Genomic DNA, 24,161 nt, shown 5'->3' on the forward strand with positions numbered 1-24,161 from the left:
ATATATAAAACATATAAATAAAAATTCTTACAAGTTTGGACTATCTCTCGCTATTGGGGGTTGGGTTATAATGGTATCAAAGTTGTATCATAGGTGTGTCCTAGATGTATTGGCACTAAAAAAGAGAGAGACTAGGTATGTATCTTAGAAAATGAATCTTTTAATGATAATATTATAATGCCCATTCTTTAATAAAACAAGGATATTATGGTTACTTGAGATAAAAATTCATTAAAGCATATTAAATTCCCTAATTCGATTCCTTCCAGGTGGTAAAAAAAAAGTAGTTTTAATATATATTCTGTGTAGCTTTTCCTTGGGAAATATTTTGTGTTCTTGTCTCCACCTTTAAGCCACACTCAACCTGTAATTTATATTTTAGTCTATTGTATAACTTTGGATACTGTTGTTTGGAGCGCACATATCCAAATTATAACATCGGTATGTCTAAACTCACAGCACCATTGCCCAATTTGAATCATTTGGGATTTAGCCAATGAAACTGAACTATTATTTACAAGATTGTAGTTATTGCTGTAATGGCAGCAGGTGAATTTTCATGTCTGAGAATTGAGCAGTGTGAACTTCAAAATATTTGGCAACAATATTTCTCCAAAGACAACCAAAAGATAAAAACAGGTGAAATATTGTTAAAACCTCGCAATCAAAAACTGTGTTTTTTTTCATGTGGGGAAGGGTATCTTCTCTCTATAATTTTCTTTCAAATGATTGGGCTGTACAGCATTACTTATTTGGGCACTTTACACTTTTCCTTAATTTCCTGCCCAATTTGAGAGGGGCAAATTTTCATTTATTTAAAGGACACAAATTTTCACAATTATTGAAATTTGTTATCATAACGGTATGTAATAAAAATGGTATTAATTGTAGGATGAAATGAAAATAACGTTATTTTAATTATAACTTATCATTTTAGTCACTGTTATCTTTACAAGTTATGAAAAATATTGTGAAAAAAAAAAAAAAAAAAAAATCTAACATTGTTCTTTCTCTCCAATTATCTGCTCGATAAAGAGTTGCCTCCGGACCAAAGCATGTTGGCAGAAGATAAAGTTCAGTCAATTATACACTGAAGGGGCCAAAGAATTTTTTTTGGATAGAATACGTGCACGAAAAAGAAAGTCATGGAGAAGTTTTCATTATTGAATAGAAAAGAATGCATAAAACAAATGATAATTTGGATGACAGGAATTAAAAAATTGAAAAAGGAATTTCACAGATTGAACTTTTTTGTTCAAGAAACGATGGCCACAGATTTGACCCAATAATATATTTCAATAGTGCCTTGTTCATATCATCATGTGCTCCTCTGGTACACTCCCACATGCTGCATGCATTCATGTTCATTGCTATACACAACACCTCCCTATACAGCAAAAAGCTGACAAACACATTTCTCATTGGGTGAGAACTTGGAAATTAAAAATCTTCATGACATATGGGCATTGGATTCAACTTGATTAAAATGAACCTCGAGAGAGTTTACAGTTTCCAAATGAATCTTTTGAATGATTGTATACTAGTCTATTAGACGACAACAAAATGCCTCTAGCTATTCTTCACCTAATTTGTTAGAGAATCTCTGCTAGCATGACTTGTGAAAATAATAAAGTCCTTGACTTTGTACGTTGTCTATAATGCCATCACTTTCTACCTCCATTTGTAAAAAAAATGCACCACCATGTATATTGATCTATTTGATGGTTCTAGCACTATTAAGCTTATCGATTTAGCACCCCACACCACCCCAAAAAAGAATAAAGAAAAAGCTATTAAGCTTATTGTGTTAAGGTCTAGAGGGTTAACATGAAGCGGATTTGTGGACCACCTCAATATTTGCTATCATTTTTCTATGAATCTATGTCAAGGAATAATAATTAATTAAGATTGGTAGATTTCATTTTAAGATGTATTGTATGTCTAACACTTTGCTGATAACATATCTTTGTAGTTCCAAATGATATTAGGAAGACATTTTTTTCTTTCTTTCCCTCTAACAAGGAGTACAAAATTAGTTAAATACTTGATTATTTTTCGAGTCTTGTAGGCCTCTCATTCTGCGCATATCAACTAATTACAAAAAAAACAAAAAAAAAAGTATAACTTGATGATTAGCCATAGATTCATGAGGTTACTTATTACTCATTTTGTTGAGTTATAGGCAATGAGAATTGGAAATGAAAACTTGGCCAAACATACTTTTTAGGTGTGTGACATACCAAAAGTGAGTAATTGGTGATAAAAACAGAGTAATAAATGATGAAAATTAATCAAACCAAAAAACCTCTGAGGATAAACACTAGTTCAAAAACTCAATTCTTTGTCGTGTTGATATGCCTTTTAAACTCCATCAAAATCAATTTAATTAAAAACATATATGAGTATGCTGGCATGGCATGTTTTCTTGTTCTTATTCTTATTATTACTAGTATTATTAAAATTAAAATAAAATTTTCATAATCAAGCCAAGGCTCCCCCACGGCCCCCCCAACAGCACCTTCAAGACTGTAGTACAAAAACCAGAAAGTATCTCAAAGCTACGCATGGGTAGCAGTCTCATCATTACAGCCTCTTTCAGAGTTTCGTATTAGTAATTAGCTTTTCATCATTTTCACTTTACTTCCCGTGATTTGTGGTTTATTGCAGCAAATTTGTAGACTTTTTGACTTTTGAGCTTTTTTTTTTTTTTTTTTTGAGAAACTGACTTTTGAGCTTTGAGCGCGCATTGAGAGCATCCTATGTGGGCTCTTGGAGTTGGAACATGGATATACGAACCACGTGATATGACTCTCTCTACTCTTTCCTAACTTATCTCTAACCTGGCCCACCTAGAGTTAAATTTTTTTTTTTTTATTTAAAAAAAAAAAGTTAGCATGGGTTTTGGGGACCACATTGGGCCTAGCCTTTTGAGAGTGCATCCATAGGCTTAGGGTTTGGGTGACCACAATGGGCTTTGAATTTTGCAAGGTCCAAGCTGCACTGGGAGATAACTTCAAATTTTGAAACGCTTCTTTGGGTTGGCCTGGTGCAATATGTCCTACCCATCTAAAATAGGTAAAAGCGTAAAGGCCCAAAATTTGTGGTCTTGGGTTTCTTCCAAAGATAAGTTAGGCCTATGTAGAGCTCCAAATGTTGCAAATATTGGCACTGTTTTATAAGTTTTATCAACTTAGGTAATCAATTCCCGGATCCGAATCAGGTGCAATTGTGGGAGGAAGAAGTTGAGATGGTAAAAAAGTTAAAAGTTTTGATTTAAGCGTTGAGATTAAAAGTAAGTTTTTTATCTTTTAATCTTAGCCATCAAAAATGCTATTGCATGATGCAAGATCTCAATGCATCAAGCACCAATGACCCAGTACGAATATATTTCATATTGGAATCTTTCTCAAAGAAGAGGTTTTAGAGAAGGGAAATTCTTCTTTTACATTGTGCAGTACAATGTAAATTTACATTATAAACACACACAAAAAGTGGCAAATGTTGTACACAATGTAAATTTACATTGCAAGTACAATATAAACATATAAAATTCATTTAGACAGAGCCATATGAATGCTTGTTATTCGATCATAGAGCTTCTTAAACGTCAACATTTAAACAGAGGAAAAGGCATTAATTACTTTATAACCATCCTCAGTCCTCAACTCAAGCTGACAAAGTATGGAATGCTAGAAGAATTTAGCCAGTCAGTTCCTTGTATAAATGCCCCTACAGTAAACTGGCTTGCAACTGTTGAGTTCTTGATGACTCTATAACCGGGCCAAGTCACTCTAGCACTTGTGTTAGACCCTGGCCCTTGGTTCTTATACTCACCATAATACAAGGTACTCAATGCAAATGTGCCATTCCATTCCAACCATCCAGCTGGGTCTACCAAATCATCAATGTAAGATCTGAGAAAAACAGTCCTTGAATACTCCTTCCATGGACGCCCTAGATAGGTCTTAAAGGATGATTTTACTGGGATTAAATCCGCAGCAGCTGTAACTTTGCAATTTAAGATAGATATCCCTGTGTTTTGGTTAGGGTCCTCTCTACCTTGTGCAGTGAAAATGTTTTTTTGCTTCTCACCTGGTTTACGGGCATATATATTGCAATTTTGGAGAACCACAGCTGCGTTACCAAAGATGAAGTCAACTGTCCCATATATGTCACATTCGCGATAAAATTGTCGAAGGGAATGGACATAAAGGGTGTCTTGGTAGCCAACAAAGCTGCATTTGTAGAATGCTGAGAAATCTGAACCGCTCCTTAATGCCACTGCTTGGTGTTTACTTGGCCCTGCTGAGTTCTCAATGGTTATACCCTTGGCTATGAATCCATCCCCCACCACGGCTGAAAAATAATCACAATATATATGTACAAAAAGTGTTAGATGAAGGATCATGGGATTATATGTAGAGCATAGATTCCAAAAACCATACAAATTGGAAGCTATTACCATTCAGGGTAAGCAAAATTTGTTTCTTTTGTGTTTTTCAACCCTACAAGCCACCAGAAGTCGAGCTATAAAAGACTTAAAACTAACCCTCAAACTTTATTTGCTAAATTCAACACCACTTTCGACCATCTTGGTTACTCTACTGGTTCATATGACACGGTATTATTATTCAGATGACCTTGTCAACTTCATTCTCCTACTCTATGTTGGTGATATGATAATTACTAGAAAAGACTTATAAGGCATTCAAGAGCTTAAGGCCATGTTTGGTTCAATAATTTTCATCACTCAATTTCTGTCACTCATCACTCATTACTCATCACTCATCGCTCAAGATACCCTACCCGTTTGGCACCATCACTCACTTGTCATCACTCAATATTTTTCATCTTGTTTGTGGATTCCATACCTATCACTCAGTTTTTTTTTTTTTTTTTTTTTTTTTTTTTTTTTTTTTGTATCACCAAACCCAGTGAAAAGAAACCCAAATCAAATCACCAAACCCAGTGAAAGAAGAAGAAGGAAAAAGAGAAAAAAAGAAAACCAAATCAGAAGGAAGAAGAAAAAGCCACCTAGTGTGAAAAGAAAGAGAAAAAAGAAGAAGATGAAGAACGCAACCCAATGAAGAAAGAAAAAAAATATATATATGGTCAAAAGTTGCAGCTAAAGTCTGACAGTGAGTCCCTTCATATAGTGTTATTTATGAAAATGCCATTGAGTTATGAGTTACGGAAATGTCATATAGTGTTTTCAGTTTCCATAACTCCTAACTCAAAAATTAGAGAATTGAATGATGAAAACAAAGTTATGGAAACAGAATTATGGTGGTGCCAAATGAATTTTTAACTATGAATCCTACCATTTTTGAGTTATGAGTTATGAAAACAAAGATATAAGTTATGGAAATTGATGAATCCCAAAATAGTTCGTCAATAAGCAGTTAAAAGTGTGTTTGTGTCCGTTCAATGTATCCTAGTTTTTGAATTTTAGGGGCCGTTTGGATTGAGTTTTTTGATAACTCAATTCTCAGTTTCCATAACTCATAACTCAAAAATGGTGGGACTCATAGCAAAAAGGTTGTTTGGCCAAACGATAACTCTGTTTCCATAACTCTGTTTCCATCACTCAATTCTCTGATTTTTGAGTTATGAGTTATGGAAACTGAAAACAACAAAAGGCTGTTTTCAGTTTCCATAACTCATAACTCAATGGCATTTTCGTAAATAAACACACATGAGAGACCCACAGCCGCAACTTTTGACCACCTTTTGACTTTTTTTTTTTTTTTTTGGGTTGGCGTTGGCTGTTTATTTTTTATTTTTTTTTTTGGGTTGGCATTGGCTTTTTTTTTTATTGGCGTTGTCTGTCTCTTTTTTTTTTCTTTTTCTTTTTTTTGGGTTGGCGTTGGGTTTTTTTTTTTTTTTTTTTTTTTTTTTAAGTACCTAGACTCACCAAACTTAGTGAAGAAAAAAAAAAAAAAAAAACCCAGACCGAACAGCCAACCCAGAGGGGAAAAAAAAAAAAAAGAAGCTGCTAGTGAAAAAAAAAAAAAAACACTGTACCGTGACAGGTGTGGGCCCTCCAAATAGTGTGAAAAATAGTGAGTGATGAAAACTGAGTGATGAAGGCAAACGGATGTGAAAAATTGAGTGATGAGTGATGAGTGATGAGTGATGAGTGATGAGTTATGAGTGATGAGTGATGAGTGATGAAAATTGAGTGATGAAAATTGAGTGACGAAAATTCCATACCCAAACAGGCCCTTAACTTCCAGAGTCGGTAAGATTACACCCGTAAAGCGAAATGACACATTAAGCAACTTTCAAGCATCAAATCATGATCATTATTTCTCTAGTTAGAATTTAGTGATTTACTTTTCTTGATGACATTATTAGAAAATGACTTTTGAGCAGTCTAAAATTCAATCTCCAAAGGCATGCATCTCAGTTTTAGATTTCTCTGTAGATAGAGAGCACAAGTAATCCATAACATGTAATTTTTAGCTATTTTCAGAATAGGAGAATAGTATTTTCTCCTACATTCATAATAAAATTCATTCATTAAATTTATAATAAAGTCCACTGTAAGAGGAAAGAATTTCTTTAAAGCACTTAAAAATTTTCCATCCAAAGCATAAATGATAAATGCATCTATCCAAATTTGGCATTGGAAAGTGAAACGAATAGAAACTCATCCCAAATTTCAAAAAGTTAAAGAACCGGCAAAAAAAGACAAAATAAACCATTGATGATAACATGTGAACTTGGATTTCCTTTAAAAGCAGCTTATTACGTAACATAAATTTCTAACCGGATCATTTGCAAATTACAAGTAGTCTATTATTTTTTGTACCTACAAGTAGTCTATTAGGAGACAAATGCCTTTGCCGACAAAATAAGTAAAACTCACGCTTTTCAAGAATCCACTAAGGACCACGAGTGTCAACTCGACTCGATCAGGATTCAGGAGATGCCTCTCCTTTTTCTAGGGCCTAAGCCACCGACCCCAACACACAATTTTTTCTATAAAAAATGCTACTATATAGCAGTAATTTACGCAAGTTTTACTCCAATTCACAAAGTGTAAAATTGTGAGCGGTAGTTTACCCAAAAAAAATTATAATAATTGTGAGTGGTAAAAAAATAAAATAAATAATTGGTCCATTTTTTTACCGCTAACAACCATGATGAATAGCAAAAAAAAGTTGTATAAATTTGCCGTGTAGCATTTATTGTTTTTCTGTACTCACAAAAAATGTTGTTGATGTTTAAGTCTCTTCAATGCAGTTAAAATTCATGTCAGGGTCCCGGCTTTATAAATTTGGGTCCATATATAGAATTGGGACCAAAACAATAATCCTTATCCGTTGTAAATCTATTTAAGTACATTGCTAGGATGCAAAAGCCAAAAGAGAAAACAAAAAGTAGAAGAAAATAAAAGAGAATTGAGGCAGCTTTGTCTTATGGGTATGCTTTACTGAGCTGTCAATAATCGAAACAAATAATGATTAGAAAAAGATAAAAAGTAGGAACGCTAGACAGATTAGTCAAATATGCTTTTTACTGAGCTGTTGCCAATAGCCGAAGTAAATGACAGATTTGCATGATATGTATTTTTTTAATGATAGATTTGCATGATATGCTATTTTATATTTGACAGATTAAGAATTACATACTGATTTGCATGAATAAGGTGGTTTGTACTTAGTATGTATTTTTTATACTTGTGTATAAATAGAATTTATGTTTTAAAATAATAGTAAGTAAGTTATTATTTATATCTATCATACTTATCATATTTGGACAAAAAAAGAAAAAAGAAAAAAGAAAAAAGAAACTCATTATACTAATCGTTCCGGAACATTGTAGGGTTACTGATTAGTATTGAATTAAATCAAATCAATATATCAAATTATGCATCTTTAATAAGAAAGATTGAAATTAAAATGCAATGGTTTTAAAGATTAATCAACACCACCGCATACCCTTGATGCAGTGGTCACTCCATAAGTATAAATGTTTGTGGAGGTAAAGGTCGGGGTTCAAGTATCTAGAAAGAAGTTTCACATACATATACACTTAGATTAGGCTAGAATAGAAATTCTAAAAAATATAAAAAAAAAAATTAATCAACAATAAGTAATAAAAAGTAATCTAAAATTAAAATAATAATGGCATGTCAGACCCTTTTGGAGTGCATACATAAAAAATGGCCTTGGTTCTACCCAATAATTTGCCATATACACCCGTGAATGTGCTTTTGAAGTTTTGATTCCAGAATTAGAATAAGACAAAAAGAAAGGGCTTTTTTGTTTCAAACTCTTTTATAGTATTATTCTATTCTCTACGATTTGGCTCTTATATAGCGATTATAGTGCCAGACAGGCAGGTACCATTGAAGTCAAACTAATCAGAGATTTATAAGATCAGGATGACAATTTCCTATTACCAACTGGGATCACCCATCATTTCAAGCTTTCTAACGAGACTTTGGGCTATGGTTGATTTTGTTGAAAATTGAAAATATTTTAATAAATAATTTTAAATACGACTTGATTATTTTTGGGGTTAAGTTAGGGCTAAGTACTGTAGCGTACTTGAAAGTATTTAAAAGCTTTTTTTTTTTTACCTCTCCCACCCTAATGCCTTTCTTCGAAAAGAGAAATCTACGCCCACCAGAGAAATCCACAAGAAAGACAACCTAGTTCAACGCCGGTGAAGGGCTCAAAAGTCCAACGCTAGTGAAGAGCTTAGAAGAGAAGTCCATGAGGAAAATAACCCAATCCGACGCCAACAAAGATCGAGTTCCCTGAGAGAGTACTCTTCCACCCTAATGCCTCTCTTCGAGAAGAGAAATCCGTGCCCACCAGAGAAATCTACAAGGAAGACAACCCAGTTCGACACCGACGAAGAGCTCAGAAGAGAAATCCACGAGGAAGACAATCCAGTTCGACGCCGATGAAGAGCTCAGAAGAGAAATCCATGAGGAAGACAACCCAGTTCAACGCCAACGAAGATTGGGTTCCCTAAGAGAGTACTCTTCCTTCCATAAACCCATTTCACCATTTTCCAATTTCACTTCTCTCCCACCCTAACACCTCTCTTCCCATAAATCCTCTTCCGCACTGTGTTGTTGTGATCCTTTGCCATTGTTGTTTCGTGGGTGATGATGAACAATACACGCATGGAGGATTTTTTATTGAAACAATGCATTTAGGGAAAAGAGCTATGTGTTTTTTCTTCAATCTTGCGTTTAATGGATCGCTACTGTTCAGATGGGTCCCACAGACTGGCAAACGCCAAATGCAAACACTGTGGAGAAACGCTGTATCCAAACGGATACTTTATGTGTGTTTGGGTTCACTTAAGGCTGCGTTGCGTTTCGGTTCCTGCGTTTTTGTTTGTTTTTTTTTTTTTTTTTTTGTTTCCACGCGTTTTGGAGTAATGCGGTTACTGTTCATTGAACAGTAACCGCAAATGTTGACTTTCCACAGTGAACAGTGCATACGTGCACTGTTCACGGACCCACAAATTACACTTTTCAGCAACTTTTTTATTAAAAATGGGTCTCACATACTATTCACACATTTAAAAATTATTTTGCTACGGTATTTTCAGTTTTCAGTTTTCAGTTTCAGTAAAATAAGTTCTATCCAAACAGACCCTTTATATTGCCTAGAATCCCATAAATCATCCTTTAATTGGAGTGGTTGAATTTATAAGATATACACTTTTTTGGGTGTTGCCAATTACAATTCCGCTATCTACTACCACTGTAAAAGCAAGTTTGTATGGTATGATATCAAATGATAGGTTTATGTGGTGGAGCTCGGTAGTTTTCTCTTTAGCCCACTAAAATTGAATCACCCCAAATCAGAGTGAAAATAAGAGAGAAAATGCTTGGTAATATTTTGGACAAAATTTTTCTTTTTTTTTTTTTTTTTTTTTTTTTTTTTTTTAACTTTTGGGTCTTTTTATTCTCTGCTTCTTTTGTCTTTTTATTGATAGGATTCTTTTGCTGTTCACTCCGTTTCTTTTTTTCATTTGTACCGAACAACTGATGCTTGACCTTTTCTTCAATTTTTGTTTATTCTTTCTTGCTTATCTTCGTTTTTCTATTTCTTTTGTGTTTATCTTTCTTCAGTTTTTTTTCTTCTTTTATTATGTGCTTATCCTTTCTTTTCTCACAGTTAGTTTTTTTTTTATTTTTTTTTTTTTTTTTTTTTTTTTAAAAAGTAATTTTAGGTTCTTAAGGGAGTGTTTGGTGATGTTGTTCTAGTATCGTTATTTGTATTTTTAAAAAATACGTATAGGTGAAAATGTATGTGAAAATATATGTAATGTTGTTTAAAAACTGAAAATTGTTGCTCAAAATCCATACCAAATGGTCCCTAAACTTTTTTTTTTTTAATGTATAAATAAAGTACTATTCATACAAAAAATTTTAATAAAAAAAATGTGTTGCTTTTACTCTTTTAGTTTATAATAGGGACATAACTATAAATTTATATCAATTTTATTTTCTATCCTCCCATTTTTTTTTTCAATCAAATAAATAAGTTTTCTATATCTCCATTTTTTCATCTTCCCAACCAAACTTACATGAGAGAAAATTAATTTTTTTTCTATTCTTCCACTTTTCTATCCTTTTATATTTTATATCCTCAGAATTTTTTACCATTCCAACCAAATGGACTTTATACCTCTTTATTACCAATTGGTTTTAAGGCGAGTAGTACAACTCACAGTCTTGCATATTTCAAATTCTATACTGAAGTGGATGCAACATGATTACGAACGTGAATGGACCAACAACTCGTGTCCCACATCTCTTATTGCCATTACATTATTACATAACACGTACGTCATGCAATAATAGACATCGCCAAGACCCCTCAAAAAAATAGACATGGCCAAGATCATCATCCGCATCAAACACCAAGAGATATTTCTACTTAAAATTGTAAAAGGGTGTGCAACAAATCAAATTAAAATTCAAAGAAGTCAAATATAGAGGCATATAATTTAGGAGAAAGTTCAAGTTTTTAATCTCTCACCTACGGTTGCTGACCTGAATGTAGTCCACCCGTCTATCACATTCCTACTCGCTTTCACAATAGTCTTTCCAATCCCGTCACCTATGAACATCAAATTGGGCTTCTTCCTCTCTACCTCCACATTCTCAAAATATGCCCCGGCCTTTATGTATATCACAAACCTACGTACCAAAAGTTCAATTACTAACAATTCTCTAATACATAATTAATTCATAATAGACCAACATTATGAGAATGAACTTATTGATTATTATGCAAGTACATAGAGTTAGCGAGCAATAATTGAGTACTAATATGTCAAATTATTAGAATAATAAATTTATGGATATTTTTTCCCTAACTGCTGAAGTAAATTAATGTATATATTACTGGAACAAAAGTGATATTACTTTAATAAGAGCACTTTAATGATTTATGATAAGTATTGTAAAAATGGTGTCTCTAACATTGCTCTAGAATTATTTAGAAGGCCAAATAATGTATGACAAACCTGGTTGTGCTTGAGTTTGGAGCTGCGGCCACTGCCTCGCCAATGGTGGTGAAGTTCCCAGTGCCATCCTTAGCCACCCGTAAGTCATATTTGATCGAATTCACTGTTGTTTGTAACAATTTTCGATCTTTCCGGGAAACCCACGATGGGAATCCATTTTTCATATTTCCAAACTCATGGAACTCCTGGGACTTACTTGTGTTAAACCCCGGGATTTTCTTGAGAATGGCCAGAGAGTTACTCATAAGCTGAGAGATATTATACAAGTTGTTCTTGATTTCCTCTCTCACGTCTGCTTTGCTACGAGCAAACCCGTCAAGACACGTGTACTGGTTAGTCATTGCGGCACTTAACAAGGTTTGTAAGTCATTGTGATGCTTGGAGGCTAATTTCTTAGAAGAGAGGTCAGAGATAGTGGTTTTAAGCTGAGCCATTGTGTCATCAAAGAGCTCAAGGCAATCGTCCAAGGCTCTCTTTTGAAGAGGGTCAAGATTCTTGAGCTTCTTGCGGATGCTGGTGCAGTTTGAGGAGGAGACTCTGACTTTGGAAAGTGTGTGGTTTACAGTGACTGAGATGATCTGTGGGAGTGACTTGGTAGCGAGATCAGGGAAGGAAGAGAGTGTTGAGACACATAGCTCTGGGTATAGTGTTCCTTGGCATGTGAAATGGGCTACTTGGATGTGTTTGTGGTTGTGGATGTGTAGGTGGGGGATATCCACCATATCTGTGGTGCCATTCTTGGGGCTCTTTTTCAAAGGGGTTGTTGAGTAGAGCAGCAAAACTAAGGCAATGGCTGAGATGGGCAAGAAAGTAAGCAAGAGTTTAGTTCTTTCTCTGAGATTATACATTGTGGATGATTTGAGAGAGAGAGAGAGACAGAGAAGTGAAAAATGAGTGGTGCTAAATATGGTGGTTGATGCTAGTTAAATAGAGTATAAAAGCAATAGGCTTTGTCTGTCACAGGAACGGCATGGAAAGGAGCTATCAGCTACGGTGAAAAGGAAAATTATTGAATATTATGAAAATATTATAAATGTCTTACATAAATAATGAGTGTTACTATAAATTTAATTAATGAAAAAATACAAGTTTACAGGACTTCGGTACTCAATAATTAGGTGTAAAGCAAGGAGATGCGGACTAAACGACACTGCTTAGTTGTGAGATTTGTGTCGGAAAGTTGTATCCCTATCCTATCTATGCATAAATGATGTCCGCTCCTTTGGGCTTTGGAGTTCGTATTTTTCGTTTCCATGTTGTTAATTTACTGATTAGTGTCTCTTGGCTCTTGGACAGTCGGACTCGGCTTCTGCCCTTTGATGAGTAATTCTAGAATTACACTTTTTTTTAACAATTATTATTACTCTTTTTGTTTCACTTTTTTTGTCTTGTTTGAAAAGTTAAATTTTTTAAGAGAATATCATTTATTATTTTGTCTATATCTTAAAAATGTATAAATTTCCAAAACTATCCTTAAAAAAATTTATCAAAAAATTGAATTAGTAAATTAACAGGGGTATAATAGGAATATTAGTAAATTAATGAGTTTTATTTTTGGAAACAGGACAATATTCTAGGACACCTCAAAATGAAATAAAGGACGAAAAAAGTGGGATGGAGGGAGTATTATATATATATATATATATATTTATTTATTTATTGTGATTGGTTTTCATAAAAAATAAAAAATAAAATTACGACCACAGTTTTTCACAATGATTCACAATTTCTCTTTTCTCTTAATTATAATTTGTCACATCATAATTATGGTAAAGTTGTGACATAAGAGGTTGCAATCCTAAATTTGTTCATTTTTAATATTGTTAGGGGTGTCAAATCGAGTTAGTGTGTTGGGTTTGTATCGGGTCGAGATAAGAGTATTCGACTAAATCGAGTTAGTGTGTTGGGTTTGTATCGGGTCGAGATAGGAGTATTCGACTAAATGGCTCAACTCGAACCCGAACTCCAACTCGACCTATTTAATAATTGTGTCATGATCTTTCAACCCTAACCCGACCTATTAATAAGACGGGTTAACCTAACCCAATCCATTTGACACGCTTAATAAACGGATTATGTTGGGTTGACGCGAATGTGAGATAACCTTTTTCAACCTGTTTAATATTAGATATAACATCCATTTAATTTTTTTTTTTTAAATCCCAAAAGTAGTGTATACATTTCAAGCTTTCAACCTATTTCAATTTCCATTTATATCCCTTGTAAGTTGTTGTAATTATTTACTTTTCTTTTTAAATTTAAAATATTGGTTGGATATAAAAGTTATTTGACAAAACTAAAATAAAATGAAAATTTATTTGTTATATGAGTTAAAAGGGTTGTGTTAAATGTGTCATTTCGATTTGATATGAATAAATTGGCGTGTCAAACGTGTCTATTGCGGGTCACGTGGGTTGACTCGCTTATAAAATGTTTCTTATCGTGTCACATTCGAGTTGATCTGTTTATGACCTAAAGCCGCTAAGGCTCAATCCTAACCTGCAAAAAATCGTGTCGGGTTCATGTCTTGTTCGTGGGTTGGGTTGAACATTGACACCCCTAATTAATTATTGTCAATGGATTATTAGTGACTTTTCAGAAGAGCTTTCATCATGTTGAAATTGAATCCTAGTTGTTTCTAGACTACATATATTTTAGAGGAATTTCTTTAGAGTTAGTAGGTAGGGCTGTGAACAAGAAGAATTTTGTCTCGGTTTGAGCTTGTACCTAGCCTACAATTAATATTTGAACTCAAACTTGTTAAAAAGTCTAAATACTTTTGTTCATCGTGGCACGACTTGAGCCATTATTTAAGATGAGCTCAAACTTGGCATCTAACTTTTAAGTTCAAGATCTAATAAAAGTACATTATCAAGTCTAAATTAAACATGTTATCGAGGTAGAATCCAGTATTGTGAAAATAGGATACTAATATATAGCGAGAAACATCCGTGACAATAACCTCTCAATAAATGGCTTGAATGCAATATATATAGTTATATACCCACTCAACTTAAACTAATAGACATAATCTAATGTGAACTATCTGGGACGCAGATTAAAAAAAAAAAAAAAACCAGAAACTCACGTGTTTCTCAAATGTCAATATATGAACATGGTATGGTTTGGTTTGAACTTTGAACTGTAAGGATTGGACATGGAAGGTATCCAGGCTAGGTGTTTTCACGGAAAGACCTAATTAAGCTTTATGTAGACCCTGACAAGACTGGGTAAAGTAAACATGGATGCAACTTGGGTGGAAGGGAAAGCGAAGGCTTTGCAATAATAGCTAGGGACCACAACTGTTTCAGCCTCAAAGCTTTATTCCAGAAGAGCTTAATAGTATCTGCTATGCAGCAAAGTTTGCAGCAATAATCAAGGAACCATTGTGAAAGTTTCCAAAAGGGTGAGCTGGGAGATAATTAGGCGAACGGTTGAAAAAATGAAAGCTTAATTTGCAAGGCACATACTGTCCCATCCTTTCATTTAGTTCAGGTTATATTGGGTCAACAAAGATAGAATTAGGGTGGCCCATCTGCTAAGATAAATGGGCCTCCCGTAATAAAGTAAATGACTTTATTATTTAGTTCATTTTCGTTCCTCTAGGGATGATTGAATTTGGAGGCATATGAGGACAACTGCCTGGCTAACTTTGTTTCTTACATATTGATATATTTCTATTTAGAAAGAAAAGAAACCAAAAAAAACATAACATAGACAAAAGGAAACTAGACATCATTCTTATTTGCTGTTGTTAAATTAATGATTGGCTTAAAAGTTTAAGCTATTAGGATATAGTAATTTTAATCATTTTAGCTATATATTTCTAACACTCCCGTCATGTGTGGGCCGAAAGTACCTTTTAATAGGTGAGGCATAATATGTGAGAACTTTAATGGGAGGTAGAGTAGAAGAGACAGGGATTGAACTTAAAACTTCCTACTTTGATATCATGTTAAATTACTAATTATTCTAAAAGTTTAAACTATTGGGATGTGATAAATTTAATCATTTTAACATACTTCTAACAACGGTCACAATTTCAGCTCAAGATATGGACAAAAAATAAGCAAAAAGGGTGAAAGACTTTGTCTAAAAAAAAAGAATATTATAATCTCAATTCTTTCCCGTATATAACTATATGTGAAGAGTGAAGACAAAATAGATTATTTAAATGGATATTTAAGATTTTTTTTCTCAATAATTTGATAGTTACAATAGAAGATTAGTGAACCATATAAAAAACCTTGGACTAGAGAGAAAGATGTGCATTCCATGTACTCTACCTCTACCCTTTTGTTTAATATTATTTCGTGAATTTCGTTAAGAACTTGATTGTTAGAGTTCCTCTAACCAGTTCCTCTAACCAATTCCATTGAGTTGATCTCTGGCCTAGCGAGCAGGTCATTTTCTTCCTGCAAACCTTAGCTGGTGAGTCCTTGACCAACATGGGCTTGTCTCTGAAATCAAACTCAAATTGGGCCAAGGCTGGCCCTCTTCTGGCTCCAAACATATATAGGTTCAACCTTTTAAATCTCTTTTGGACTTACTGAATTTTAAGGATACAAACTTTAAATATATATATAGGAGGCAAATTTCCATTTACCCAACTATATTTTGATAGAAATTTAAGTTGCCAATATTTGGTTTGAAATTTGATACTTTATTTACCTGAGATTAGTTCAGTTAGAATTATATAATCTTCTTTTGTTAAAAATATGCCTAAATATATAATTTTGCTCCACTTTTATGTCTTTCTCTTCCAAAAACACATAAAAACATAAAAATATAAGATAAAATAAAATCAAAAAGACCCAGTGAAACACTTGCATCATAAGATTTCAAATCACAGGAAGATAACTTAAATTTTTGTCAAATTTTAAATAAATAAATTCTCAAATTTCAACCACATGTAGATAATTTAAATTTTGGTTAAACCACATGTGAGTAAGTTGTAATTTACCCATATATATTATTAATATATACTTTTAAAACATTCTAGGGTCACACTGGGGGTTCAGGTTGGCCTCTCATGTATTACAAAGTTTATATGTCTATTTTTTTCCCAACAAAGCCATAAACACATTAAACTCCACAATTATTATCAAAATATTTGAGATAATAGATTGTGATCAATATAACATTGACACATATATAGTAGCACTATTGATTACTTTTATTGTACCTAGCTAATCACAACCCATGACATTAGTAATTGTGAAAAGATTGTGAAAGTTATTCTGTATATGGACTTACTGATTTCTTAATTATAATTCCTCACCCAACCAAAATAATCTCTGCAGACTGAAATTTTGATAAACCATTGATAATTTGATACAGTTATATATGGTACTTGGATGCACTCTTCTATCCTGCAAGATCAAAATCTCAAGTACCTTTACTTGAGCTTAAACGCTCAAGGATCTTGGCCACTTGGATTTCGATCCTTACGACCTATTCCTTGTGGAAAGTTTCCGATATGCGCTGGACGCATGACAAGATCATGACATACAGCACAGTAGGTTAATAATTAATGCCACTTGAGTTTTATTTTTTTATCAAGTGGTTTCTTTGATCTATGTCTACGTAATTGTTATGCAAAAAGGAGTTAAGCTTCATTGAAATGCATGGTTTTCGTTTCAGGTTGCATATGGGGATCCATGTGCACGGTCAAATTGAACTTCCGTAGGAAAAGCACTGTCCTATGAAGCATTGTCATTAGTGAGACATATGAACAAGTAAGGAATTATAAAAAGTCTATAGACCAAAAAAAAAAAAAAAAAAATTTATAGCTTCTGATGCAACAAATAGTTAGTGGTAGATGAAAAAGTAATGTCACTAATGGATCTAAATAATAACTAGCAAAAACGTGCCAACTCACCCGTTATAAAAAAAATTGTGAAATTTTGTATATATCGCATTAGTCAAGGAATTATGATCTCGAATGTAATAAGACATTGTCAACTTATTCATAGCCTTTTGAGAAAGTTTATAGAGACAAAAATAATAATAATAATAATTACAACTTCTGATGTCATGTGACAAATTGTTAATGATATATAAAAATATGATGTTAGACTTGTCAGTAGGTAGTAAGTCTAAATAAAAACCAATAATAATTTACCAACTCAATTTTTGTTAAAAATGTCGTGATTTTTTTTTTTTTTTTGGTCGGTGGCATTGCTGGAGCCGCTTATATATAGCAACTTGATTAGTATATTTGCCTAGCTGATAGATTATACGCATTTGTTTTCAAACTATGAGTCCTCTTTGTCTGAAGTCAAATTCAATGGTTTCAATAACTAGGAATAACATGTTCAAGTTACCTGACTTACGCAAACCTTTGTGTATGGCTATGAAGCTCTGGAAAGTGTAAACTACAAGTATCCAATGTTGGAAAAATAGTTGAAATATATCCAACATCCAAATCTAGCGTCTCTATATAATGCCAGTCTCAGACAGGCCAAACTCAAAGATCTACTATATCCCTTATTCATTCTCAAAAAAAAATACTATATCCCTTATTTATTTTTTTATATATCAAGTAGTGACAATTTTTCTATAGATATTACCTATGTGATGTGAAAAAGGTTGGTATTTAGGTTCGCCTAAAGAGCAATTATTTACTCATTCATTAACGTGTGCATTAATATTCATGCGTCTCTGAATTTTCTTGCTGATGCACTAGCCAAGTACAATTCCTCCATTTTGTTTTCTTTATTTATTTTAGTGATTCTGAAACATCAGACACAATCATTAATTAAGTAGTATTTCCCTTCCATAATCATTAATCCACAGGTAACGTGGGTCTCACAACCATATGGGTATTTTTTTTTTCCTCTCTCCCTCGACACAACCATCTGGTAGCTCTCAGAAGTCAGAACAATGAAAATCTAAATTAAATCCACCCTCACCAGATGAACTCGAACCATTTTTCTATTCGCTTGGTCTTATTTAATTTCCTGCCGACTCGATAAAGTCATATAGTAGATAAGTCATACTTTTGTAGCCAAAAATCCACTCAAACTCAACATTCGCCAAAGCTTTTTGTCTTACTTGTTTTGGTATATACGGTCGCACTTATCTTAATAGAGGTGAGAGTTTGCTTCTTCCATTTGATATTTCATGAAATTGGTTGGCTTCAACTTGAGTGGTCTTGACCAAATGTTGCTTAGAATTTATGTGTATATAGTTGGTTTGTAAATTAGCCAACTTTAAGCCAAGTTATTAATTAGTCCTATTATGTTTAAGGTCTTAGTTAATATCTACAACCTATATATATTGTGCACAAATAAAATAACAACGGAGATAAATAACGCACAATATTATGACACATGAAAAACTATCCACAAAAAAAAAAACCCACCAGCCTCAAGGAAAACAAATCAACTAATAAATTAAAGTTTACAATATTAAAACAACCCTGTTCTAAATCAACAATCCAGTAGTACTTGCTAATAATACTTAACGTAATTCTAACTCTCCAGACTCTGTTGAACGTGATCCAAGAATTATTTGGATGCTAAAAAAATATTTCTCTTGAATAGTACAGTAAGTAGCATTTTAGGGGAAAATATACAATCACAAAAAACGATGACATACGTATTCATTCATCCAACTTTATGTATTTACTAGAGCATTCATATCAGTCTGATCAAATTTTTCCGTCTATTTTACACTAAAAATTTACTTTTTCTATTTTACACTACTACATTTTTAAAACATCTAAATCAGTTTATCTATTTTACAAATCTATTCTACTTAAATAATATTATTTATTCTTTTTTTATTATTATTTATTAATACCTATCTATTATTATTATTTTCACTTCCCACTCTTTTTTTCAACTCTCTCACGCAATTCTCTCTTTCCCTCACTTTCTCCCTCACAGCCGCCTCACCCAACCCGCCGTTGTTGCCTCAGCCCTCCGCCGATTAGGCCTCCCTCTCGCTTTTGTCCTCCCTCTCTCCTTTGCCCCTCCCTCTCTCCTCCACCACCGACCCTTCACCTCCCACCCCCAACCGACGACCCTTCACCTCCCACCCCCAACTGACAACAACAATGGAAGATCCAGTGGCAACAATGGAAGACTCGATGGTAGCAGATCCGGCTCCGTTGGGCTTTTCACGTGAGTTTTCCGTTAAATATGGTTTGAGTTGGGTTTTTCGGTGGGTTTGGACTATTTTTGGGTTGGGTTTCCCGATGAGTTTTGATTGATTTTAAGTTAGGTTTTCCAGTGGGTTTGTCTTGATTTTGAGTTAGGTTATTTAATTACTTTTCCGTTGATTTTGGGTTAATTTTCTGTTGATTTTAGGTTAATTTTCTGTGCTAGGTTGCGGTGTTTGGTAGTGGTGCTGGGTTTGGTGGTTGGGTGGTTATTTTCTTCTTCCTTTTTCTTATTCTACCGCACTGGGTTGTTGCAAACGTTGGGGAAGCTATTGGTTGTTGTAGACGTAGAGGAAGAGAAGTAGTTTGATAGAGGAGAAAGAAAAAAAGAATAAAAAAATCGTATGCACATGAACAATAACTGTGCATATATGCACGGTTATTGTTCATTTGCAAAGCAATTGTGTATATTTGCACATTTTTACAAGTACTAATGTGGGTGTTTTTTAGGTTAAAATATGCAAAATTGAACATTTTTTTTTTTTTTTGTATTTTGCACATTTTTACAACCACTGATGTGGTTGCTCTTAGGCTTCTTATTCACGAGTAAACCATTTTCTAAGATTTATAACAGAGAATTTACATGAATGTATTTTTCGTATCTAGATAAGCATAAAATAACTACGCCAAAAAGATATGCCCAAAGAAGCTAGTAGAATTTATGTAGATTATTATTTCTAATTAACATCTCCTAAGATTGTATATTGGAAAGATTTTGAATAAGAATAATTAAAAAAAAAAAAATGCTACATTCATAATCGTTTTACAACATTTTTATAACAAATCTCAAGTAAGAAGTTGGTATTGGTTATAATTTGAATCCACTACTTAAATTACTTTTTTTTTACCAGTAATATCTAGCTTACAACTTAAAATTTGTTGTGAAAATATTGTAAAAGTGTTATATACATAAAATAAAATAAAAAAATGGATCAACATTGATACAATTAAAAATTTTGAAACCCTAATTTGAAGCTATTTTAGACCAACCTCCATTTTTTTATATATATATTTTTTAGAATCAGATCAACCTCGTCCATTATGAACGCCAAGCTTCATGCATCCGCGAGCTGAGTACAAACTAATGCCTAGCTAGACCCAAAAAAAAAAAAAGGGAGACCAAGTCCTACACATACAGGTTGACTTCCACAAACCTTCCTACCAACTACGTACCAAATTATTATGCTTATTCTATCATTTCTATGGTCTCCTTTCCCTTCTATAAATTAAACCCAATAACGCATTCCACCAATACACACTCTTCAAACCCTCCCTTTGTCCAATACCAATGGCTTCCAAGCTTTTCTCTCCCATAACATTTTCAATTTTCATTCTCCTTTCCTTTATTGTTAGTCTCTCTTTTGCAGATAGGTCTGACCTGACTAGTCCCGACTCACCAGAACACATTTGCAACTCCACCCAAGACCCTTCTTATTGCAAATCAGTGCTCCCTAACCATAATGCCAATGTATACGACTCCGGTCGATTTGTGGTTCAAAAGTCATTATCACAAGCACGTAAATTTTCAAACACTGTGGACTCATATCTTCAACGTAGCTCCACTTTCTCTGAAACCACAATACGTGCCCTACTAGATTGCCAATTACTTGCTGGCTTTAACGTGGAGTACCTTCAAACCTCCTATGAAACTGTCAATATAGCTAATGTTTCTCTATCTAGCGTGGTAGTTGATGACATCCAAACCTTGCTTAGTGCCGTATTAACTAACCAAGAAACTTGTTTTGAGGGACTAGTAACCACGGCTTCTGATGCAAGCGTAAAGAATGATCTTTCAGGGCCACTTGATGATGACACTAAGCTCCATGGTGTCTCTCTAGCTTTGTTCAACAAGGGTTGGGTGCCTGTGAAGAGGAATGACTCGCCGCCTAAGAGGAACCATCCTAATTTCAGAAATGGACGCTTTCCCTTTAAAATGTCCGGTCACACACGTACAATTTTCGAGTCAGCAAGCCGGAGAAAGCTGCTTCAGACAGCTCAGTTCGAAGCAGTTACGGTTTATGACATTGTGACTGTGAGCCAGGATGGAAGCGGAAACTTCACCACCATCAATGCTGCCATTGCTGCTGCTCCTAACAACACTAATTCTTCCGCCGGGTACTTCTTGATCTATATCACCGCTGGTGTTTACCAAGAGTATGTGTCTATTGCAAAGAACAAGAACAATTTGCTGTTGATTGGAGATGGTATCAATCAGACTATTATCACAGGCAACAGGAGCGTCGCTGATGGGTGGACAACGTTCAATTCCGCAACATTTGGTAAGAAATACTGTCTCATTATAAATTATCATTTATTACAAAAGCTTAAACTAACATGTAAGTTTGGCTAGCTTATTTAAACAAAAGTGCCTTATATATCTTAAAGGTGAGACAAATAAAGTCACATCTCTAACATTTTTGGTGAAGTGTTAGAATATAACATTTTAATCTTTTAAGAATAAACACAAATAATTTAACATGCAAGGTTGACCCACATGCTCACCATTTAACATTTTTCTTTCACATCAAAATATTGCAGCTGTGGTTGCACCAGGGTTCGTAGCCGTTAACATTACTTTCCGTAACACAGCTGGGGCAATTAAGGCCCAGGCAGTTGCAGTTCGAACTGGGGCAGATTTGTCCACATTCTATAGCTGCAGCTTTGAGGGGTACCAGGACACCTTATACACACATTCTCTTAGGCAGTTCTATCGAGAGTGTGACATTTATGGCACAGTTGACTTCATATTTGGAAACGCTGCAGTTGTTTTTCAGAACTGCAATATATATCCTCGCTTGCCAATAACTGGCCAATTCAATACCATTACTGCTCAAGGTAGAACGGACCCAAATCAAAACACAGGTACTTCAATTCAAAATTCTACCATTAGAGCAGCTTCTGATTTAGCTGCAAGCAATGGTACCACTCAAACATACCTAGGCCGGCCATGGAAGGAGTACTGTCTGACAGTTTTCATGCAATCTTTTATGGATAGCTTCATAAATCCTGCTGGTTGGCATGACTGGAATGGAACTTTCGGATTAAGCACATTGTATTATGCGGAGTATAATAATAGAGGAGCCGGATCAAACACTACAAATAGAGTGACATGGCCTGGTTATCACGTGATTACTAATGCTACTACTGCTGCTAATTTTACAGTGTCTAAATTCATACTGGGGGATTATTGGCTACCTCAAACAGGAGTGCCTTACACCGGTGGCTTAGTATGAGTTACTCTTTTTTTAACAAGCATGAGTAATTTCTTGGATATGGCTGTATAATTTGTCATTTTCTATATTTTTTTTAGCTAAATAAATAATCATGCGTTGCCATAAGTTGGGTCATGTACAGCTTGATATTGTATCATTGATTCAAATTTATTTCAGTATTTCCCCAATAAAGTTGAAAAGTTAATTCGAATTTGGTATTGTAATATAGGAAATCAAACAAGTCCTAGCCTTAATGCTTGAGCTTCAATTTGCAAAAATGTATGTTTGTCCAATCTTGAAGAAGGAAAAAGAAAACTAGAAAAGGGGAAAACACTGAGATCAATAACAAGGGGAATTTGCCCCGCCAGTTACAGGGTGTTAGAACTTAGAAGATGTGTCAAGCTAGCTGACCTCGAACAATTGATTTGGTGATTGATGGTCCAAAATTCCAAATCTGTTTCGTTTATATCCTAGCTATTTCAAGCAAGTAGGTGTATTTATTATAGTAAGTCACATGGCTTAGTGGAGACCTCAAAACCAGCAAAGCATTTTCATCACAACTAGCTTACCTCTTTGTTCCAACCCAGACCAAAATATTATTCTAAGATTAAGAATGTTTGAAGCTCACAATTCTTGACAATGACTGGTTCTCAATAGAGAAGAAAATCAAACGTGTTGTCCGAGAGCTAGTGGAGCTTTGGATGACAAAAAAACCAGCAGGCTGAAACAAAGAATCCGTTTCATATATGGTTAGGGTTTTAATTTTTAGATCCAAGTGTCCCATCATTTAATGTTCGAATTTGTGTAATAAGTTTTAGCCCTGGGAACAATATTTATTTATACACGAGAATTTCAACGGAAGGTTCTGAGTTCTGTATATCTTATCCTTTTGCAAAACTTATATTTGAATAATATTTATACACGAGAGTTTCAACGGAAGGTTCTGACATCCTTTTGCTAGAGATAAAGACTCCATGTTATGCAACTACGAGTCAAAGGCTAATTAATATGTATGCAGATGAAGACTAAAGAGGCTCCACATGATCCTTATCTTGTACTCCTATATGAGAAGGCTAAAGAGGCTGGGCTTGAATCTTGATTCTAATTAATGTCTCTTAATCTCAACCCTTAATCTTGATTTGAAGACGTGCACACTTGTCAACTTCATGGGATTTACATGTCGGTGTTTCGCATTCGATATCTTGAGCTTTAAAGTCAGGAAAGGATTGTAGATTTAATTGGTATTTGAACTTCCTGCATGCATGGATGCATGT

The 24,161-nt window shown here is 34.1% G+C and overlaps 2 protein-coding genes across 3 annotated transcripts; one reads left to right on the forward strand and one right to left on the reverse strand.

The window, feature by feature from the left end:
* Nucleotides 1–3,492: 3,492 nt before the first annotated feature.
* Nucleotides 3,493–12,443, reverse strand: LOC115971324 (pectinesterase-like). The gene is made up of 3 exons (XM_031091185.1): nucleotides 11,509–12,443; nucleotides 11,019–11,179; nucleotides 3,493–4,356 (listed from the first exon to the last, which is right to left on the reverse strand). Exons 1-3 carry the CDS (start codon nucleotides 12,354–12,356, stop codon nucleotides 3,662–3,664), a joined length of 1,704 nt encoding a protein of 567 aa, XP_030947045.1. The 5' UTR covers nucleotides 12,357–12,443; the 3' UTR covers nucleotides 3,493–3,661.
* On the forward strand, nucleotides 12,298–22,908 carry LOC115971325 (probable pectinesterase/pectinesterase inhibitor 7). 2 transcript variants are annotated; one of them, XM_031091188.1, is made up of 3 exons: nucleotides 12,298–12,333; nucleotides 21,666–21,954; nucleotides 22,214–22,908. In XM_031091188.1, the coding sequence occupies exons 1-3, from the start codon at nucleotides 12,298–12,300 to the stop codon at nucleotides 22,906–22,908; spliced, it is 1,020 nt and encodes a 339-aa protein (XP_030947048.1). The 2 variants fall into 2 exon arrangements, with proteins under 2 accessions (XP_030947048.1, XP_030947046.1); XM_031091186.1 differs by lacking the exon at nucleotides 12,298–12,333 and having other exon boundaries at nucleotides 20,964–21,954.
* Nucleotides 22,909–24,161: the final 1,253 nt, after the last annotated feature.

The sequence above is a fragment of the Quercus lobata genome, chromosome 12 (genome assembly GCF_001633185.2).
Source record: "Quercus lobata isolate SW786 chromosome 12, ValleyOak3.0 Primary Assembly, whole genome shotgun sequence".
NCBI lineage: Eukaryota > Viridiplantae > Streptophyta > Magnoliopsida > Fagales > Fagaceae > Quercus > Quercus lobata.

Excerpts from the sequence above, each read along its gene's own strand:
- LOC115971324 (XM_031091185.1), bottom strand. The coding sequence starts at position 12,356 with ATGTATAATCTCAGAGAAAGAACTAAACTCTTGCTTACTTTCTTGCCC. Across the intron at positions 11,180-11,508 it reads CCAAACTCAAGCACAACCAG|GTTTGTGATATACATAAAGG; the intron begins GTTTGTCATACA and ends TTTGGTACGTAG. Across the intron at positions 4,357-11,018 it reads ATTCAGGTCAGCAACCGTAG|CCGTGGTGGGGGATGGATTC; the intron begins GTGAGAGATTAA and ends ATTATTTTTCAG.
- LOC115971325 (XM_031091186.1), top strand. The coding sequence starts at position 20,964 with ATGGCTTCCAAGCTTTTCTCTCCCATAACATTTTCAATTTTCATTCTC. Across the intron at positions 21,955-22,213 it reads GTTCAATTCCGCAACATTTG|CTGTGGTTGCACCAGGGTTC; the intron begins GTAAGAAATACT and ends AAAATATTGCAG.